General features: G+C 44.0%; 4 protein-coding genes across 9 annotated transcripts; 2 read left to right on the forward strand and 2 right to left on the reverse strand.

Moving 5' to 3' along the window:
• Window positions 1-914: 914 nt before the first annotated feature.
• Window positions 915-5,053, reverse strand: LOC108654718 (sodium-dependent nutrient amino acid transporter 1). Of its 5 annotated transcripts, none has more exons than XM_089260795.1 (7): window positions 4,931-5,053; window positions 3,213-3,353; window positions 2,865-3,150; window positions 2,541-2,769; window positions 2,099-2,473; window positions 1,288-2,026; window positions 915-1,229 (listed from the first exon to the last, which is right to left on the reverse strand). In XM_089260795.1, the coding sequence occupies exons 2-7, from the start codon at window positions 3,348-3,350 to the stop codon at window positions 1,086-1,088; spliced, it is 1,911 nt and encodes a 636-aa protein (XP_089116921.1). In that variant the 5' UTR covers window positions 3,351-3,353; window positions 4,931-5,053; the 3' UTR covers window positions 915-1,085. The 5 variants fall into 5 exon arrangements, with proteins under 5 accessions (XP_089116921.1, XP_089116919.1, XP_017961717.1 ...); XM_089260793.1 differs by having other exon boundaries at window positions 3,213-3,489; XM_018106228.3 differs by having other exon boundaries at window positions 3,213-3,510.
• A 372-nt stretch (window positions 5,054-5,425) lies between these two features.
• On the reverse strand, window positions 5,426-9,303 carry salto (cytoskeletal protein salto). 2 transcript variants are annotated; one of them, XM_018106230.2, is made up of 11 exons: window positions 9,109-9,302; window positions 8,968-9,047; window positions 8,462-8,900; window positions 8,077-8,385; window positions 7,853-8,010; window positions 7,473-7,789; window positions 7,122-7,409; window positions 6,774-7,062; window positions 6,504-6,706; window positions 5,765-5,879; window positions 5,426-5,676 (listed from the first exon to the last, which is right to left on the reverse strand). In XM_018106230.2, exons 1-10 carry the CDS (start codon window positions 9,134-9,136, stop codon window positions 5,813-5,815), a joined length of 2,178 nt encoding a protein of 725 aa, XP_017961719.2. In that variant the 5' UTR covers window positions 9,137-9,302; the 3' UTR covers window positions 5,426-5,676; window positions 5,765-5,812. The 2 variants fall into 2 exon arrangements, with proteins under 2 accessions (XP_017961719.2, XP_089116917.1); XM_089260791.1 differs by lacking the exon at window positions 5,765-5,879 and having other exon boundaries at window positions 9,109-9,303.
• Window positions 9,304-10,943: 1,640 nt separating this feature from the next.
• LOC108655120 (spondin-1) lies at window positions 10,944-14,154 on the forward strand. Its single transcript, XM_018106836.3, has 6 exons — window positions 10,944-11,186; window positions 11,252-11,640; window positions 11,707-12,168; window positions 12,236-12,407; window positions 12,479-12,600; window positions 12,658-14,154. The coding sequence occupies exons 1-6, from the start codon at window positions 11,012-11,014 to the stop codon at window positions 13,969-13,971; spliced, it is 2,634 nt and encodes an 877-aa protein (XP_017962325.1). The 5' UTR covers window positions 10,944-11,011; the 3' UTR covers window positions 13,972-14,154.
• Window positions 14,155-14,762: 608 nt separating this feature from the next.
• LOC108655276 (spondin-1) lies at window positions 14,763-17,776 on the forward strand. The gene is made up of 6 exons (XM_018107027.3): window positions 14,763-15,023; window positions 15,120-15,511; window positions 15,577-15,789; window positions 15,859-16,116; window positions 16,171-16,336; window positions 16,399-17,776. The coding sequence occupies exons 1-6, from the start codon at window positions 14,846-14,848 to the stop codon at window positions 17,733-17,735; spliced, it is 2,544 nt and encodes an 847-aa protein (XP_017962516.1). The 5' UTR covers window positions 14,763-14,845; the 3' UTR covers window positions 17,736-17,776.
• Window positions 17,777-18,349: the final 573 nt, after the last annotated feature.

Raw genomic sequence — 18,349 nt, forward strand, 5'->3', positions numbered from 1 at the left:
ACAAAATTATTAAAGATATAAAAATAATTTAACAAATAAACAGCTCTACTAAAGCCACGTTTTAGCCAGTTCAAAAATATCTTAAAAAGCAAGCCAAAAATAATAATAATAAATTAAATAAAAATCTTTCTAACCTAATTTTATTCAATAATTTAAGCAATTTGCTTAGCTGCAGCTGAACATAATATATAAATTTAAAATAAATAGAAAAAATGAAAAGAAAAACAATAATAATTAGCTTAGTTCTTATGCAAAAGTCAGGAGCTGTAAATACCTGAGTTCAAGACATTTTCAACTTTCGTTTTGGCATAAATCTAATTTTGCACAATAATAATAAAAGAAATCAAAAAGTGCTGTGATAATTAACAAGAGATTTAATGTACTATGTGAATTATTCGAATGCATTCGAATGGCAGCAGAATCATAAATAATATAATAACAATAATTTATACAGTTACGTTGTAAGCTAAATTAAATTTTAGATTATTTGAAAATATTTTAACATTTTAAAAAGTTCATTTTTTATTATAAGTAAAATTTATAAATGCATACATTTTATTTTATTTTTTTAAGTTTACCTCAAATTTTTTATATTTGCTTTCATTCTTTCCCTCTTATTAATTTTTGTATTATCCACTGAAAAACTATAGAAATCATATAAATAAAATATCAAAAATAATAATAATTATAAATTTTAAATATTTGTCCAGCTTTTTATTTGCATTCATATTTATTTATTTAACGCACAGTTTATACATTTCTTTTCCCTTTTATTTTTAAACATTTTATGAACAGTATCTTAAGTTAAATTTAAAATAATTACTTAGCATAAGTAAGATCAAATATATAGTTAAAAAATTGCTGCTAAAATGCTAAAGCCTAATAATAATATATATAATTAAACTATAATAAAACTCTATATGCATTCAAATATTATTTTTGTTATCTTTTCATAGTTTAAAAGCTAGAGACTTGGCAGTATTGAATTATTTTCTATTTAATTTAAACAAAGTGAGGCGTACAAGAGTATTTTTAATGGTTTCGCTTTGCTTTGAGCCCGCTCTGGTAACGCTTTATCTGCCGAACTAACCAAAAATGTTGTCAAAAAAGAAGTTGCCGCGCCGCTGCTTAGATTCCACGACCTTCTGGCGATGCAGCAGATATGCCTGCAGCTTTTGGGGCTGACGTGGCCCCCAATCTTTGGTGGGCTGCAGAGCAAGTCGAAATTTCTGCAGAAGAGAATTTTTATAGCACGAGGGGAAATTGTGAGGGTGCAATTTGACTTACGGCGAGGAAACTGTGACCCGGTTGCTGGTAGATTGTGTAGAGCGCCCAGAAGGGCAGCTGTGCCACGCCCAGGCCCCAGATGAGCCAGCCAGCCATGTAGGCTGCCTCGGGATACTCGACGCCCTTATATGTGAGCGGCTCGTAGCTGACCAGCATATAGACGAGCACCAGGAACATTAGGCCCGGCGCCATTATGGCCCAGCAGATGCGCCAATAGAAGCCGGTCTTCACATTCAGCATGAATTCGATATCGCTGCACAGCCGCTTGACCCCATAGACCCAGGAGAAGGCGAACAGTTCAGCTATGGCCATCACCAGCGCAATGAACGTACAGCCATAGAAGTCCACCAGATTCAGTATGAACTGTCCGCCGGGCGTCATGTAGACCAGTCCGCAAAGAAAGCCAACGATAGAGGCGCCTATAGCGAGCTGCCAGTGCTGCAGATGGGGAAAGCGATCCTTGATCACATTGATCACACAGGTGGCCATGCCGATGTTGCTGCCAATGCCCAGCACTAACAGCATGAAGAAGAAGAGTACTGCGAACGTTTGCGGAAAATATTTAAACTTGGCTATGGCCTCCGGATACGAGATGAAGGCCAAGCCGGCGCCTCCCTTCACCACCTTCGATATGTCCGTCACATTGGTCTCGTGGGCCAAATTGCCGAGAATGCCAAAGATGATGCAGCCAGCCAAAATGGACGTAAAAGAATCTATGGTAGTGATTATGATGACATCTCTGTGGCGATTCATGGCAAGATTTTCACATCCGTTATACTCAAATTTATACTCAAACAATTCTTGGACTCACTTGTTCACACGTTTGCTGAAATCGTTGAAGGACGCGTACATGACCAGTGTGCCAAAGCAAATGGCCAGGGAGAAGAACATTTGGGTGATGGCCGCATACCAGACATGCGGATTGAGCAGCTGGCTCCACTGCGGCTGTATAAAGTAGACTATGCCATTCCAGGCACCTGGCAATGTCAGCGCTCTGACCAGTAGGATCAGCATAATCACATAGGGAAAGAGTGCCAGAAAGTAGGATGCCTTGCCCGAGCTGCGTATGCCCTTGACAAGTGTGAGGGCTATGATGATCCAAGTGGCCATTAGGCATACGACCATTTCCTTGCTGGGCGTGCCGAGGCCCTCATCCAAATTATCCGGTTCACGTAGAACAGTCCGACTGCAAGTGGAGAGAAGAATCAATGAGTCAGAGTATCCCATCCTTGACTGAAATATTTGACACTTACGTGAAGTAAAGCTCAGCTGATGATTTGCCCTGCAGAGAGGTGCTGAAATTGCTGCTATCATTGGCCGTGGCTCCGGTTGCTACACACTGAGCACCCCACTCGGCGAGGCAATACGTCCAGGGCAGCACCTCGGAGAAGGAGACCACCAAATAGCGGATTGTCAGAGCCATGATGCAGGCGTAGTATGTTGTAGCCAAGGCTGTGGAATACACCTGGCCATAGGCAACACCTGTAAAATATAATTGAAATGCATTTGATATTTATAAAGTCCAAAGAAATAATATATATGTATTTAATGCTATTCATTTTTTGTTTTCAGTGTACCTCTGAAAATTGGTGCCAAATCGAAGGCGCCAATGCAGCCGCGACTGCTGAACTGTCCGATGATCACCTCCAGATAGTAAATTGGACGACCCACCAGCAGCAAGACCACCAGGTAGGGTATCAGGAATGCACCGCCACCATTCTCCAGAGCTATAAATGGAAAACGCCAAACGTTGCCCAGACCCACGCTCAGCGCAATGCAGGAAAACAGAAACTCAACGCCTTTGCTCCAAGTATCGCGCTCGGCAGCCATGGGTTGATCGGCTCCCTCCTCATCCATTTCCAGCTGTGCAGCGCAATTTATATTTGATTCATCGTAGCACTTGATACACCTAAAGCTCAACTCACCAATTCGGAGGTGTAGACCACACAATCTTTCTCCTGCGTCAACTTGAGACTCTCATCCATTCGTTTAAGCTTTGCAAATTCTTTGCTATCCATATTTATGTACGACCAGCGATGAGCGATGCAGGAACTACAATGCATGTGCTGGAATGAATAGGTCTTTTATAGGGCACACGCGCCTATCAATTAGTATATAGGGTTTACGATAAGAGAAACATTGTATCTGTGCTCTCTAATATCGTACGAGATTTGCCTCAAGTTGATAAGCCTGCAATTAGAGCTAGCAGAAGATTCAGATATGCTGATAAACAATTAATGAGCGGGAGAAAAAGGTCAAATATTTTGATAGCTATGACTACAAGTTATTATTTTAATACGTGTATTAAGTGCAGCTTAATTGTGCACACAAATACTTTTATTGCTTACTAAATTTTTATTTAAAAAACCATTGCATACTTTTGTGCGCGCCAAGAATTTAAATATGATAAAATTACATTTCACTTTTTATATATGTACAAATGGGTTACTGGTGTACCTCGCATGGCTTCAATAAACATTATTAATAATAATAAAACTTAATATTTATATACGCAAGACGAATAAATATGTGCAGGGGCCAATTAAAAATAGGCAGACAAAAATTTGTATGACAAAAACTATTGCATACTTTTGTGCGGTCTTAAAATTTACAAATAAAACTGCTGTGGCGTTTTAACGAAAATATGGCTAACGGCTAATACCAGGCGAACAGAAAACGATAGATATGAGAAATACTCTGCACAAAATTAATTGCAAACTCACAAATTGCAATGAATTATAAATGAATTAAATGAATTATTGCATCACAGATAAGAGACTTAAGCCACGGGTCAGTTCAGCTATAAATCAATTAAGGTTGAATTACAGAGACATAGATTCGAAACGAATCATTTATTAAAAAGTTCTTAGGATCCATAAGGAAGCATGGTATTCTTCCCTATGCAGAATCATCTCATTGACAATTGTTTACAACTTTTCTATGTGAAACTCATTCATCATTTCCTCAGATTGGTGATGGGTGCAACAGCGTTTGTGTGTTTTGGGCAATAAACCCTTATCGAAAATGTTGCTCAAGTTCAATGTACACGCATTGAGGCATGCCCAGGCTGTTGAAGCTAGTAGTGAGAGTTGTGTATTTAATGTTATTTAATTATCATAAAACTAGAGAATTTCCAAAACATTTTGGGTACCAGACAATTTTTAGCCAAATGCAAACAGAACGCTTGAATAGAGATAAGGATACTAAATCAAATGTGTGCTAAGACTGGGTTATTAAGGCCAACTATGAATGATGATATACATTGCGCACTGTACTAATTTAATAGTTTTTAGATCCTTCTCACTTGTCCAGACAAAATGTCTTGGCTAAAACTAGATAAAAGAGAAGCGAGGTTTTTTTAAATTAAATTCGTTTGCACTTTAGATAGAAGTAGATCAAAGAGAAATCTCCCATTACAATCCAACATTGACTATAGCATTATTTTTAATTTTAATAATATTTAAATAAAAAATCACTTTTGCACAGTAAAAGCAATTTTCATAAATTAGGCTTGCATTTTTTTTTTTTCAAAGTAATAGCTCAAATTAAAAGTTAAACTTACAGAAATTCACATTGGAATCAAATAAAATAGTAGCTTAACAGTTTCTCAAGTCAATCTCGCGTAACACTTTTAGGGTTCTACCTTAAAATGGAATTCACTTGGTAAGCGATGAGCACTGCCAGCCACCTCCAACTGGAACGAGCAACGCGACGCGACTAATTCGAAATCTAACTGATAAACCGAAAAGAAACATTCGCAGCATCTCTCGGACGGGGGCTTGTCTCTGATGGTGATTATGCTATGATTTTTGTTGCTTATGTATTGGTGTATACCCCTATCTATCCAGTTGGATCTAGTTGAGGCGAGAGAAGAGAAGCGAGTCTGCTGCTCTCAAAATGCAAAATCGTTTAATTGAAAGTTTTCTTTAATGCGCCGCCGATGCACTGAAGAATATTTTCTTATATACACATGCACAAAACATAAAGCTGATCTATTGGTAATTACACAAGTGGGTGTTCTACTCTACAAGGTTTTTTTTGTTGAGAATATATACATATGTACGGTATAGGGTTTTAATAAATATACATGACTGACTGCAATGTATTTATATATAAATATATGCACAAAATACGAGAGAAGTGAACAAATAACTATTTAATTATCGCAAAGTTCTACATAAATGTACATCTATCTATATATATAAATATACATATATAGTTATATATATAAGTACACAATATAATGTAGAGATTGTTGTTGTTTCTTTTTTTCGCGTTTGTTGTTGTTATTCTTGATATGGCAGCTGCAGTCTTAACACTTCATGGGCCGGCACTGGCTCAAATATATTCCGCCCATTGTTGCCAATTATAATTTTGATAAAAACATTACTGCAAATGTGAGAGAGAGGGAGAGATGAAATGGATTAGGTTTGATTGCTGTTCAGTGTTCAGTGCTCGTAACAAGTGCCGCGCTTACCATTTAATACTTTTTTAATTTTGCTAAATACATTTGTCCTATTTGGGTTTATTCCAGTACAAGTTCTGGAACATCTGGAGCAGCGTTTACATCGTTGGCTAACATTAGGTTATTTCTGCGACGAGAAGGCATTGAAGAAGAATTGTAAATTAAATATTGCTAGAGGCAAGGCAAAAGGCGGCAAAATCAACTGCTATACAAAAGGCTCGAACCCGTTAAAGCTTATTTACAAAAAAATTAATATGGACCCGAAATAGTCATCCAAACTGACAGCTTAAAAGTTCTTAGGCTGAATTTATGATTGAGATGTTATTTGCTTAATATGCAAATGTTGTTTATCAATTGATAGCGTCATTCTTTCTATCTAACCTGATGTTTGAAGCGTGAGCCAAATGATCCGGTTTCTGTTTAATCAAATTATCAAAAAATAAGAAAAAAAAACTTGTAACATGGCAAAAACACCTAAACAGGAAGCTGCGAAAATTTAAATATTATATTTAAGCAGAATTTATATTGAAATAGTGTCAAACCCGTGGCTGTTAGATATGTTTTAATAATCCATAACAATTTAGAGATTTGCACATATAATTTGAATTGATTTTAATCTAATAGAAATCTGGTTTCAGGCATTTAGCTAAAGCTCAATGAACCACTTTCGTATCTAACGTACTTGTTACGAGCCGTCACGCCATATGGATATACAAATATAAATATATATACATATATATAAATGACTTACACAGTGCGCCGCAAGTGATCGAGCTCGTCCTTAAGCATGGCATTCTTCTCGCCCAGCTTCGTGTGAAGCTTGACGCTGCGCTCATTGCTCTCCTCCAGCAGCTTGATGACGTGCTCCTGGCTACGTAGCTTTGTCTGCTTGGCGGTCAGCTTGGAGCAGAGATTTTGGAATTGCTCATTTGTTGCTGCCAGCTCGTTGGTCATCTGTGTGTGTAAAAGGTAAAAGGTGTTTATAAAGTGATATCAATTCGAATCGTTGTTGCTTATTTGCCTGTGTAATGAGCGTATTTTTATCACTGGTTTGAGCCATAATTTCATTTAATTTGCGATTGCTCTCCAGTTCACGTTGCTTCATTTCCTGATCCAGATAGTTGATGCGCTCACCGCGCACGGCCAGCACCTGGCGATGGTGTTCGTTCTGCTCCTCTAGCCGGCTGACTTTGAGCTCTGCCTTGTTTAGCTCATCCTGTTTCTGCTCCAATTCCATGCGCAGCGCTTGCTCCGTCTGCTCCTGCTCGGCCAGACGCATCTGTTGACGCTCCAGCTCTGCCTGTAGATCACTATCACACAAAAAGGACTGTTTACTGTACTGAAAGCACATTGCAGAAATTCCGTTTACCATAACTGTTCCATATCCGGGTCGGGTTCGTTACTCGACTCCGACCGCAGCGTCTTGGTGAGCTCTTGGTCCTGCAGCTGTGCCCTCTGCTCGGCCATGATGGTTTCCTTCTCGGCCAGATCTTCCATCAGCTCATCCACTTTCTTTTGGAGTATCAAGCATTCGCTCTGCGCCTCCAGCACTTGCTTCTCCAAATCCTCAATGCGGGACAAGAGCTTCTCTTTCGATAGCCGAATGCAGTCTATGTTGTTGTCGCTCTCTCTTTGGCGCTGCTGCAATATCTTATTGCTGTGGGGATTATTTATTGAATAAAGTTTTGATATCGAGATTTCATTGGTCTGTGTGGCTTACGTTTTCTTTAGATTTTTAACTTCGGCCATCACGTCCTCCAGAGCACCTGCTTTCTCCACCAGCAAAATATTCTTATTGGCCAGATCTAAAGCGAGATCGTCGCTACGCTTCTGGGATATCTCAAGCGATGTTTTGAGCTCGTCTCGCTGCCTGCGTATGTCCACCACATCCATCTCCAGTTTCGAATTGGCCGACACCAGCTCATTGTTCACTTCAGTTAGCTCGTATATCTGAGCCCTTAGCTTTGCCGATTCGTCGCTGCCAGCAGCCTTACACAATTCCATCAGCTCATTGTCGACGAGAGCCAGCTTGTTGTTCTGCAGAGTTTCAGTTTACTTTTATTTGGTACAGCTTTACATACAGTAGCAGCTTTTACTTACCAGATGCCCATCCAGCTGACGGCGTAGTTCTTCTTGGCGCACTGTCAGCAGGCTGTTTTCCTCCGACTGCACCGATGCGATCTGCTCGAAAATGAACCAGACGCCCTCCTTGAGTGTATTATGGCACAGGTTTCTGAAATCATTCAGCGAATGGGCAGCTGTGGAAGGATTTGAATTGGCATGAGCTTGGGTAATTGGGTGAGTGAATGCCAATCGAAACTCACGCAGATTTTTGGGCATGGCCAGCAAGTCATCCCGGTGCACGAGCACCTTGCAATTGTCGTTGTGCACAATGGCAACCAGCTTGTAGGTATAGCCATGGCCTTTTCCACGAAAGTCTGCCGCCTTTCTCATAAACTCGGACTGCATGTCTTCCAGTCCCCTCTGGAGCGTCTCCAGGGCCTGTGGACACGGCAATGGCTCAACTCCATCTTCCTGCATGCGCACACAAATCGATGTTTGACTGGATGTTTGATCACCTTTCCTTTTGGCGTGCGATGCGGGCGCTTCCGAATGCGATCTCACCACCGATACTACAGATGAGGTAGAGAGAGGGAGAGGGATGAGAATATGTTAAATAGATTAGGAAAATAAGAGTAAGGAATTTACAATTGATCCCATCTGCTGCAGAGGAGCGTAAGCGATTGATGCGCTGCTCTGTCAGCTGATTCATGCGCGGCCGGGTAAACTTCGTCTTGGTCTTGGGCGGGGCATCCTCCGAGTCGGCATCCGTGCGGCGCGATATACTGGTGGCAGATGTGGCTGAGCCTACGCTAAGACCCGGCGATGTGGGCAGCGACAGGGCCAAAGTTTTATTTTCTGTATTATTGTTATCAATATTATTGTTGTTGCTATTATCAGTTATGCTTTGATTACTATTAGCATCACTAGTATTAGCTGTTGCTTTAGTAGTATCATTATCATCATTTTCATTATTATTGGCATTTTTAGTATTATTATTATTATTGGTATTCGTTTTATGGACAACCGAGAGGCCGAGAGCCGACTTCTTAAGAACTGGTATACGTTTTATCGGTGGTCTGTTCAACTGCAATAAAATAACCATTATTATTCATTTTTAATTTGATTTCTTCCTACTCTGCTATTCTACTTACGGACTGGCTCCTAGATTGTTCATTCTTCTTGGGCTCCGTGGTTTTGGCTACTCCACTTTTTTCGGTTGCTTTGGATGTTGCTATATATAAGATCAAAGTTAGTTGATGAATCACAGAGTTAATTGAACGATTTCGCTTTACCACGTGATAAAACAGCGGAATTTTGCATATTGGCTATAGGGCAGATGCTTCTCAGGCTTAACTAAGTAATTACTGTTCCGAAAATAACCGACTGACTGCATATGTGTGAAAAAGATCTAGAAAATAAAAATCATATAATTTCGAAATACGAAACGTTGCGGTGTAATGTTTGATGTTAAATGAATTAAATAGATTTCAGATATTTCGGAATTAGCAGAGTAAACTGGCAATGAATAGAAAGCCTGCTTTGCTTACGAAGATATAGATCAGGATTAATATATATTTCTGTATTAGATTTAATCTTGAATAAACTGTAAGCTTAATTCTTGGCATAACTCTTTCAATTTTTGCACAGTTATACTCAACTTTGAACCACTGTGCCAATTGCAAGTGCCTCGATTCGCAGCCTTCGGCCCGGGTTTGTCTAGAATAGCGCGATAAAAACAAAAACGCAAACATAAACAAATGCGAGGCAGGAGCACGTCAACAACAACTAGAGAATCGCCGCTCTCTGGCCACCCACTCAATGGAGCTCCGCCCCTCACGAGCGGCTGCAGCTCGGTAAAAATAATTGAAAATTGAGTCGTTAAAAGCAGCTCGTGCAATTTGCATTTCAGTTGCGTTTCGAGCGCCCAACGGAACAGACGTCAATCTCAATCTGAATGTGAATGTGAGTGTGAGTGTAAGGCGAATACATTGTGAATAATCATATGAAAAGCTAATCACAGTCGCTAGCTAATATGCTCCAATATTAAAAACATATTTAATTTGTTGATGACAGCAAAACGTTTTCTCACACAATCTATGACAAATAAAATCAATATATTTGCTTATGTATATTCCGGACTGGCAATAGTGCATGTAAGTTACCAAGTGATTGGATCTAGAGAGGTCGTAATGCCACAGCCGAAACCCTAAAAGTGATTTTAATCAGACGTTTTTCTATTGCAATTGATTTCCCTGCTACGCGCTGGGCTTGTTCTCTATTTTCTCTTTTCATTTTTGCAATTTTTCAATTGAGTTTAATCAGTGACGTCGCCTCTGATGTGGCCCATGATTTAGTCCGAGAGGGATTCTCGTGTGTGCCCTATTAAATGGTTGGGGTAAGCTAACCAACAGATTATAGTATGGATAAAAATTGTATGAGAAATAGACATACATAGAGTAATCTACTTTTCGAAGAGTTGTAAAAGAGCTGATAATCGAAGCGGGGTTTACTTCTGATTGGGTTCGCTTTTTGAAGTAACCTTCTTTTAGTATTTCTTCTTAATCATTTAATTTATTGCTCTAATTTATATATCTCTATCTTGTATACAACTAAATTTCTACCTCCAGAGATCTCTTCAAGTATTACACATGTATGCCTCAATGATACACATATATTTCGTTCCAATATCCGCTTTCGCTTTTACAATTGATTGTTAGCTCTCTCTATGAATAATATTTCCACTCTGTAGATTATTCTTGCAATGTCAAGAGCAATTGCAATTCATGGCGCATATTCTATGGCTCTATGTGTCATTGACATTGGATACTAATGATTAGACGCGCAAGCCAATTAATGATCTAAACGAGCTATGGAAGCAGCTATAATAATATCCGCATATCAACGCAATAGGAATGTAAATCTAAAAATAGATCATTTAATCTAAATATTAAGCCAGCTTAAAGCATTATTATATAAGATCAAAATGTTGAATATAGAAGTGTTGAGTGTAGGGAAAACTAATATACCCCTTCTCCAAGTTTACAATTGCCTTACACATACAACAATCCCTCAATTGATGCACCTTAACTAAGTATAGCACACATAATTAATGGCGTTTTAATTGTAGCAACCAAGAGGGAAACTCAGAGACACAGAGAGTAAGAGAGTGAGAGGCAGAACAAGTAATTCATAGAGATGAGAATCGTATGCATCACAATTCTATTGGCAACCACCTGCTGCTTGCCAGCCAGCGAGGCGTGCAATCGTGTGCCACAGGGAGCCACCGCAGCAAAGTCGCCCGTGGATGAGAACTTCGTCGTGTCCGTGGCGGGCCATGCCCAGAGCTATGTGCCCGGCCAGAAGTACAACGGTGAGTGAAGCAATGCCAACAACTCGAACTATAGCCAGCTTCAATTCCCTTCACCTCTTCCGTAGTTTCGCTGAGCGCCTATTCGGGTCTATCGTTTGTGAGCTTTATGCTCGCCCTGGAGCTCGAGTCGGGCGCTGCGGAGAGCGATCCGAATGCAATGGGCGCCTTTGAGCTGATCGACTTGTCGGAGACACGGTTCAGTCCACGCTGTCCCAATGTCGTGGAGAACACGAACACGAATCTGAAAACCCACGTGGACGTCGTCTGGGCAGCTCCGACCATGGCGGGCCAGGGCTGTGTGCTGATACGTGCGACAGTGATGCAGCATCGCGATGTTTGGTTCATGGACGATGGGCTGCTGACCAAGCGCATGTGCGAGGAGGAAGTGGACGACATCAATACGCAGCCCAGCATTGTGGATCCATGCTGTGCCTGCGATGAGGCCAAGTATGAGGTGAGCAGAAGTCCGGAACGATACCGCCAACAGTTGGCAGCCCTTACATTTACCCATTTTTCCCAGCTAACCTTCGAGGGCAAATGGTCGCGGCACACCCATCCCAAGGACTTTCCGGCCAACAGCTGGCGCACGAGGTTCAGCGACATCATCGGCGCCTCGCACACCATCGACTATCGCTTCTGGCAGTACGGCGAGCTGGCCAGCGAGGGCCTGCGCGAGGTAGCCGAGCACGGCTCGACGCGCACACTGGAGAGCGAGCTGAAGGACCAGAGCGAGCACATTCGAACGATTATCAAGGCGCGCGGCATTGCCTATCCAAATGTGACGGGCAAGACGTTTGCTGTCTTCCGCGTCGACTCCAATCACCATTTGATCTCGCTGGTCTCCATGGTTGATCCGTCGCCCGATTGGATTGTGGGCGTGTCTGGGCTAGAGCTATGCTTGCCCAATTGCTCGTGGGTGGAGAACAAGGTGCACAATCTATATCCCTGGGATGCGGGCACCGACAGCGGTCCCTCCTACATGGTCAGTCTATCTATCCACCTAGCTAGTATTTATATCTAATATAATACCTTTTCATCTGCCTTCATAGTCTGCCGATCAGCCGCAAGTGCCACCCGACGTTGTGCGTCGCATCAAGTCCAACTTTCCCAATGATCCGCGCTCTCCCTTCTACGATCCCACAGGCGCCGAAATGAAGCCCTTGGCTACTTTGCACATAAACAGGCGTCGTCTCTATGAAAAGAATTGCGAAATACCTGATGGTAAGTTCTAATTTAATCTGCAGCTTCACCCTCTATAAAATCTCTTCTCCTTCTTCCTCTCCCTTTCCCAGCGGAGCAATTGCCTATGGAGTGTGGCACAACCGCCTGGACACGTTGGGATGAGTGCAGCACCAAATGCGGTCCTGGCAAACAGTACAGAACGCGCGAGTTTAGGAACCCAACGCTAGCCATGGTAAGAGCAACCTCGACTGTAAATAAGCCAAATCCCTCACACTCTCAAACTCCGCAGCGTCACAGATGCAACAATGCCTTGCGTGAGGAGAAGAACTGCATGGGACGCAAGTGCGCCACATTCAACGAGGAGGCCGCGGAGGGCGCGCAGCCCGAGGCAGAGCAGCCCAGCACGGATCCCGAGTGCGGCCTGTCCGAGTGGAGCGAGTGGTCCTCGTGCACCGTGACCTGTGGCACGGGCGAGCTGGTGCGCACCCGGCACTACCTGAACAGGCGGGCCAAGAAGAAGTGCCAGAAGGCGAGCAAGGCGCGCTTGCAAGAGACCAGAGTCTGCGAGGCCATCGACTGTGGCGGCGACATAGGCAACGAGGCGAACGGCGAGGGTGAGCCGGAGGAGGGCCAGGCGGAGGGCGCTGGAGAGGATGGCAATGCGGAGAAGCGTTCGCTATTCCGCAACTTTCAGAGCTTCAGTCAGCGCAGCGAGGACTATATACCGCCAGTGTGCGGCGTCTCGCCCTGGTCGGACTTCTCGCCCTGCCTGGGACCCTGTGGCGGCACCGGCCAGCGCCGTCGCATGCGCAAAGTGTGGAACAACAACGAAGTGTACGGCGTGCACGATCCCTCGGATGACGGCACCGATCCCTGTCGCCACATCAAACTCATCGAGGTGGTCAACTGCACGAATCCCAGCTGCGATACGATTGTGCCCACCTATTGCTACGAGTCGCTGCGCGTGAGCCACTGTCGAGACAGCGACGTGGCCAACTTCTGGTACTACGACCACGTGAGTGATCAGTGCGCCATTTACTGGGCGGATCGCTGCGACACGAATCAGAACAAATTCAAGTCGAAGGAGGAGTGCGAAGAGACCTGCCGCCTGCCCCGCCACAAGCAGGAGCTGCAGATCGAGCGCCTCAGCCCGGAGAAGCCGCTGCCCGTCGATTGCATGGTCTCCGAGTGGATTGCCCACAGCTGCAACGCCAGCTGCGGCGAGGGCGTACAGCTGCGGACACGCCGTGTCCTGCGCACACCCAAATACGGCGGCAAGCCCTGCCCCAAGCACTTGGTGCGCATGGATCGCTGCTATCAGCGCTGCGACGACATGTATTCGGTGAGCGGCGCCTATGGCGAACGGCGCCACATGCCCGCCAAGCTGCAGCCCCAGCTGGAGCCGCGCGACGAGTGCCGCTACTCCGAGTGGTCCGCCTGGACGCCCTGCACGGCGAGCTGCGGCGACAACTCTGTACGGCAGCGCACGCGCACTCTCCTCAACACGGACCTGAGCTACAAGTGCAAGGACCGGGTGCGCATCGAGAAGTGCGTCATGATGCCGTGCCTGCTCGACAGCAACGACGACAGTGACAAGTGGTGAACACAATTCCCACTGAATCGATATGCCCTCTGAATACTTTACATACGTATATATTGATTAACATTCATTTAGCTACAAGTATTAGCAGCTCCCACAAATTGCATGTCGATCGAAGCAATGGCTAACAACTAAATATCGTATTAATAATATATTAATAAATAACTAAATAAATACATATATATAACTATACATATATCTATATATTAATTGTGTCTTAGATGGAGTTGAAGAAGGAAATACTTCTTTCTACATAAGTATATTCCTTTATTAAGTAGTAGAGTTTCTTTGAGTAGAAAAACTTTCTTACTTCAACTAAATATATACATATATACCTAAAACCAAGTTAAGCCCTATTCGGGCTATATTTTCCACAGCTTCGATCAATTTAAAAAGTGTTCCAAGCTCGACAGTCAAAACAATTCCCTTAACAACCCGTTGAACTACTCTCCATTAGCCCATATATTTATTAATTCAACGGCACGTCTTCGATCTCATATGATTTTTGCCATATGTTTGGGCGCTTGCTGTTCAGCATTGACCTACATAAATTGCTGCTGGATAGCTAGACTATAAAATATTTAGCTCGAGTTCTCGCAAAAGTTCAAAGAACCTACGCAAAATAAATTAATTGGCGCCCAAGCGATGCAAAAGCCACACAGACATTGTTGACGGCTTGTTGAGGAACTCAACTCGAAATACAAATATTTCGAACGACCCAGGCGAACCAATTAAGATGGGTTTGAAGCGTCGCGACGCAGTCTGAGATATATGTATATGTATAATTGAAGCGTTACGTCAACTAAACGAAAAGCGAAACTCAAACCAATTCGGACAGTTATCATTGAGCCGTCACAGCGATTAGAAGTGCTGGGAAATGTGTCGAAGAGTTCTCTTATTATTTATGCTGACTCTCAGTTGGCTCAGGCCCATTGCAGGCGGCTGCAATCGGATACCGCAGGGCGCATCGGGCGAGCGTTCGGCAGTCGATGATAATTTCAAAATATTAATCGATGGCAATCCGACGACCTATATACCCGATCATCAATACAACGGTGAGTGGGAAGAGTGAGAGAAGAATGACTATAACTGGAGACAAAGAGAGAGATAGTGAGAGCTATTCTAGATGAACAATATATTCTGCCTTTTAGTATCCCTCTCCTGCCCGACCAGCCTGAAGTTCATTAGCTTTACGTTGATAGTCGAGAGCGAGGATCCGTCTATGGCCTACAGCGGACAGGACATGGCAGGACACTTTGAGCTGTCCGACACGGCCGAGACCCGCTTCAGCACTGGCTGCGAGAACATGGTGGAGAGCACCAATACGAATGCCAAGACACGCATCGACGTCTCCTGGATATCACCAAAGCAACCGGACAGTGGCTGTGTTCTGATCAGGGCGGGCGTGGTGCAGCATCGTGACGTGTGGTTCATCGACGATGGTTTCCTGACCAAACGCATCTGTCCAGAGGAAATCGATGAGCTGAACAGCCTGACGCCCTCGCTGCAGAACTGCTGTGCCTGCGATGAGGCCAAGTATGAGGTATGAGTACTGCAGTTCGAGAACCGATCAGAGCTCAGCTCTTTAATTCATCAACTGATCTATAGATCATATTGGAGCGCAAGTGGGCCAGGAATACGCATGCCAAGCATTTTCCAGCTGAGGCCTGGCGCACACGTCTGGGCGAAATAATAGGCGCCTCGCACACCTACAGCTACCGTTATTGGGCGTATGGGGGACGGGCCAGTCAGGGCATGCGCGAAATGGCAGAGCACGGATCCACGCGTACACTGGAGCAGGTGATCAGGGATAATACGCAGGTGGTAGAGCTTTGACTTGGCATTGACTCTCGTTTGCCTATTCGCCTTAACTTTCTTCTGGTTTTCTAGAATGGCGAAGTACGCACCATAATCAAAGCGCCTGGGATCGGTTATCGAAAGAATATCTTTGGCACCACCTTGGCGAATGCGCGTGTCGATCCACAGCATCATCAAATCTCGTTGGCAGCCAAAATTGATCCATCTCCCGACTGGATAGTGGGCGTGGCTGGCATGGAACTGTGCTTGAGCAATTGCACTTGGCTGGAGCGCAAGGTGCTGAATCTATATCCCTGGGATATAGGCACCGACTCGGGTCCTTCGTATATGGTGAGATTACATCAAGTTCTGTTAAGCTTAAACTAAACTGATTTCCTCAAACAGTCACCCGATCAGCCACAAGTGCCGCCGGATGTTATACGCCGCATTACCTCATCGTTTCCAAGCGATTACCGTTCGCCGTTCTTTGATGACTCAGGTGCTCCAATGAAACCGCTGGCCACGCTCTATGTGACCCGAAAGAAGCTATACATACGCGAGTGTGAGGAGGGTGAGGCTGGACAAATAACTATAACTAATAACTATCATAACTCATCAAATCTGATCTTCTAGTGCCTCAAGATGGTCCTTTGGAGTGCGCAACTCATCCGTGGAACGAGTGGAGCAACTGCAGCACGCGCTGTGGACCTGGCTACTCGCAGCGCTATCGCAGCTACAAGAATCCAGCACTTGCAGCCAGCTACAACTGCGACGATCGCTTGGAGGAGGTGCGCCAGTGCCAGGGCACGAGATGTGGCGCAGACGACGAAGGGATGGGAAATGGTGAATTCAATGAGGATGGCAATGGTCCGGCGACCATGGCCGAGTGTGAGATGACCCAGTGGAGTGAATGGTCGCCATGCTCAAAGACCTGTGGGCGTGGCATATCGACACGCAGACGCGACTATCACAATCCCCAGGCAAAGCCGCGCTGCCAGTCCGTGGTGCGACTGCCTCTCGAGGAGACAAGGCCGTGCTCGGGCATCGACTGCGGTGGCTCAATAACCAACAATGGTGACTTGGATGGGCTACAGCCGGACTCTGATCCTTTTGGAGAAACCAATGAAGCGGGCTTTGAAACCAATAGACCCGCCTGGGGTACGAATAGCAACTACAACAACAACAGAAGACCAACCTTGGATAGAGGTAATCAGGGCTGGATTGGCAACACTTTGGCGAAGCCCAACTACCCAGAGCAGGGCAAGAGCAACCGACGACAGCCCTACGAATTGGAGCGGCCCACAGTGAATAGCTATTACAATGAGCAGAGGGACTACAAGCAGAACAACTGGGAAGAGGTCAGCAATGTCTACAAACAGGATAATCGAGAGGAGGAGAGCTACAGCGACTACAAACAGGATATTCGAGGCAGTAGCTACGACAACAAATACGATGCAGGCTCTAGTTACAATAATAAGAACGACTACAGTAATACCCTATACAGAGGCGGCTTGACCACCCGTGCCCCATTTACTCCACACTACTCAGGCTATGGCCTGGGCCAGCAGGAGACGGTCGGCAGCAATTACAACGTGATCCAGGACTACTGCTATGAGAAGCCCTACGCCTCGACGGTTCCCTGCCTGGCCAATCCGGTCATTGTGCGCAACTATTGGTTCTACGACCACGACGATCACCAGTGCAAAATCTTTACCACAGACAATTGCGACGAGAACAACAATCGCTTTCGCACTCTGATGGCATGCGAGGGCACCTGCCTGCTGCCCCAAATCAATTCTGTACGCGCCGACGATCCCGAAGAGAGTCCATTTGCTGGTGACAACGCCTTTGGAGGCGATACGTTCCAGACCAGCGGGGGCGGCTTCAGAGGCGATGAAGGCTTTGGCCAGCCCATGTCGCAGACAAGAAATAGATATAATAATGGCAGACGTGGCAGATATGGCAGTTAATCGTTTGAATTTAATAAACTTGAATGCAACAGCAAAAATTATTTAAACACGTTTTTGTTTTTAAGAGGAGGCAATCTTCTAAATATCGTATCATAATTAATAGATCTATATCAAATTTATCACAACCGAAAGTAAAGTAAAGATAAACATAGTATGTATATAATTTTCCACATTTTTGTATTTCTTTAGAGTTGCCTATGAAACGAATTTGATGATCAAATAGTTCATTTGAATATTAATAATATCTCCCACATGTACTCCAAATACTTTAAGCACTTCACATAGCCTTATAAAACATATGTTCTCTATTCACAATAATCTGCAGTCTTTAAGCCATGGTTCTCTCTTTATTCTCCATCTATTTTCTTTATAGACTTCAAAAATGTTAATCTCTTTCCATTAAGCACTTAAGCTTAGGCTGTTCTCTTATGTTCTCTTTAAATTCAATAGGATTTTAATGGAATATAATTGTTTTTCCGGCTTTTGTGGGCAGTGTCTGCTGATAAGTGAATTTTTTTTTGTATTTGTATCAGTGGGTCAGAAAAGTAAAGTTCTCTTGCCGGGCAGAGCTTATCAGCATCTCTCAGCAGTTGGCTTTTTGCGAACTCACAGCC

This window comes from Drosophila navojoa, chromosome 5 (genome assembly GCF_054131105.1).
Source record: "Drosophila navojoa isolate 15081-1374.11 chromosome 5, UAZ_NAV_1.0, whole genome shotgun sequence".
In the NCBI taxonomy this organism is placed as follows: domain Eukaryota; kingdom Metazoa; phylum Arthropoda; class Insecta; order Diptera; family Drosophilidae; genus Drosophila; species Drosophila navojoa.

What these genes read in the sequence shown, in the direction of transcription:
- LOC108655276 (XM_018107027.3), top strand. Translation starts at nt 14,846, where the DNA reads ATGTGTCGAAGAGTTCTCTTATTATTTATGCTGACTCTCAGTTGGCTC. An exon ending in ACCCGATCATCAATACAACG is followed by an intron (nt 15,024 to 15,119) that starts GTGAGTGGGAAG and finishes TCTGCCTTTTAG; the next exon opens with TATCCCTCTCCTGCCCGACC. An exon ending in CATACGCGAGTGTGAGGAGG is followed by an intron (nt 16,337 to 16,398) that starts GTGAGGCTGGAC and finishes CTGATCTTCTAG; the next exon opens with TGCCTCAAGATGGTCCTTTG.
- LOC108654718 (XM_089260795.1), bottom strand. Translation starts at nt 3,350, where the DNA reads ATGCATTGTAGTTCCTGCATCGCTCATCGCTGGTCGTACATAAATATG. An exon ending in TTTGGCACCAATTTTCAGAG is followed by an intron (nt 2,770 to 2,864) that starts GTACACTGAAAA and finishes TATATTTTACAG; the next exon opens with GTGTTGCCTATGGCCAGGTG. An exon ending in TCAGCTGAGCTTTACTTCAC is followed by an intron (nt 2,474 to 2,540) that starts GTAAGTGTCAAA and finishes CTCCACTTGCAG; the next exon opens with TCGGACTGTTCTACGTGAAC.
- salto (XM_089260791.1), bottom strand. Translation starts at nt 9,136, where the DNA reads ATGCAAAATTCCGCTGTTTTATCACGTG. An exon ending in GGCCATGCCCAAAAATCTGC is followed by an intron (nt 8,011 to 8,076) that starts GTGAGTTTCGAT and finishes ATCCTTCCACAG; the next exon opens with CTGCCCATTCGCTGAATGAT. An exon ending in AAAATACGCTCATTACACAG is followed by an intron (nt 6,707 to 6,773) that starts GCAAATAAGCAA and finishes TTACACACACAG; the next exon opens with ATGACCAACGAGCTGGCAGC.
- LOC108655120 (XM_018106836.3), top strand. Translation starts at nt 11,012, where the DNA reads ATGAGAATCGTATGCATCACAATTCTATTGGCAACCACCTGCTGCTTG. An exon ending in GCGATGAGGCCAAGTATGAG is followed by an intron (nt 11,641 to 11,706) that starts GTGAGCAGAAGT and finishes CATTTTTCCCAG; the next exon opens with CTAACCTTCGAGGGCAAATG. An exon ending in GAATTGCGAAATACCTGATG is followed by an intron (nt 12,408 to 12,478) that starts GTAAGTTCTAAT and finishes TCCCTTTCCCAG; the next exon opens with CGGAGCAATTGCCTATGGAG.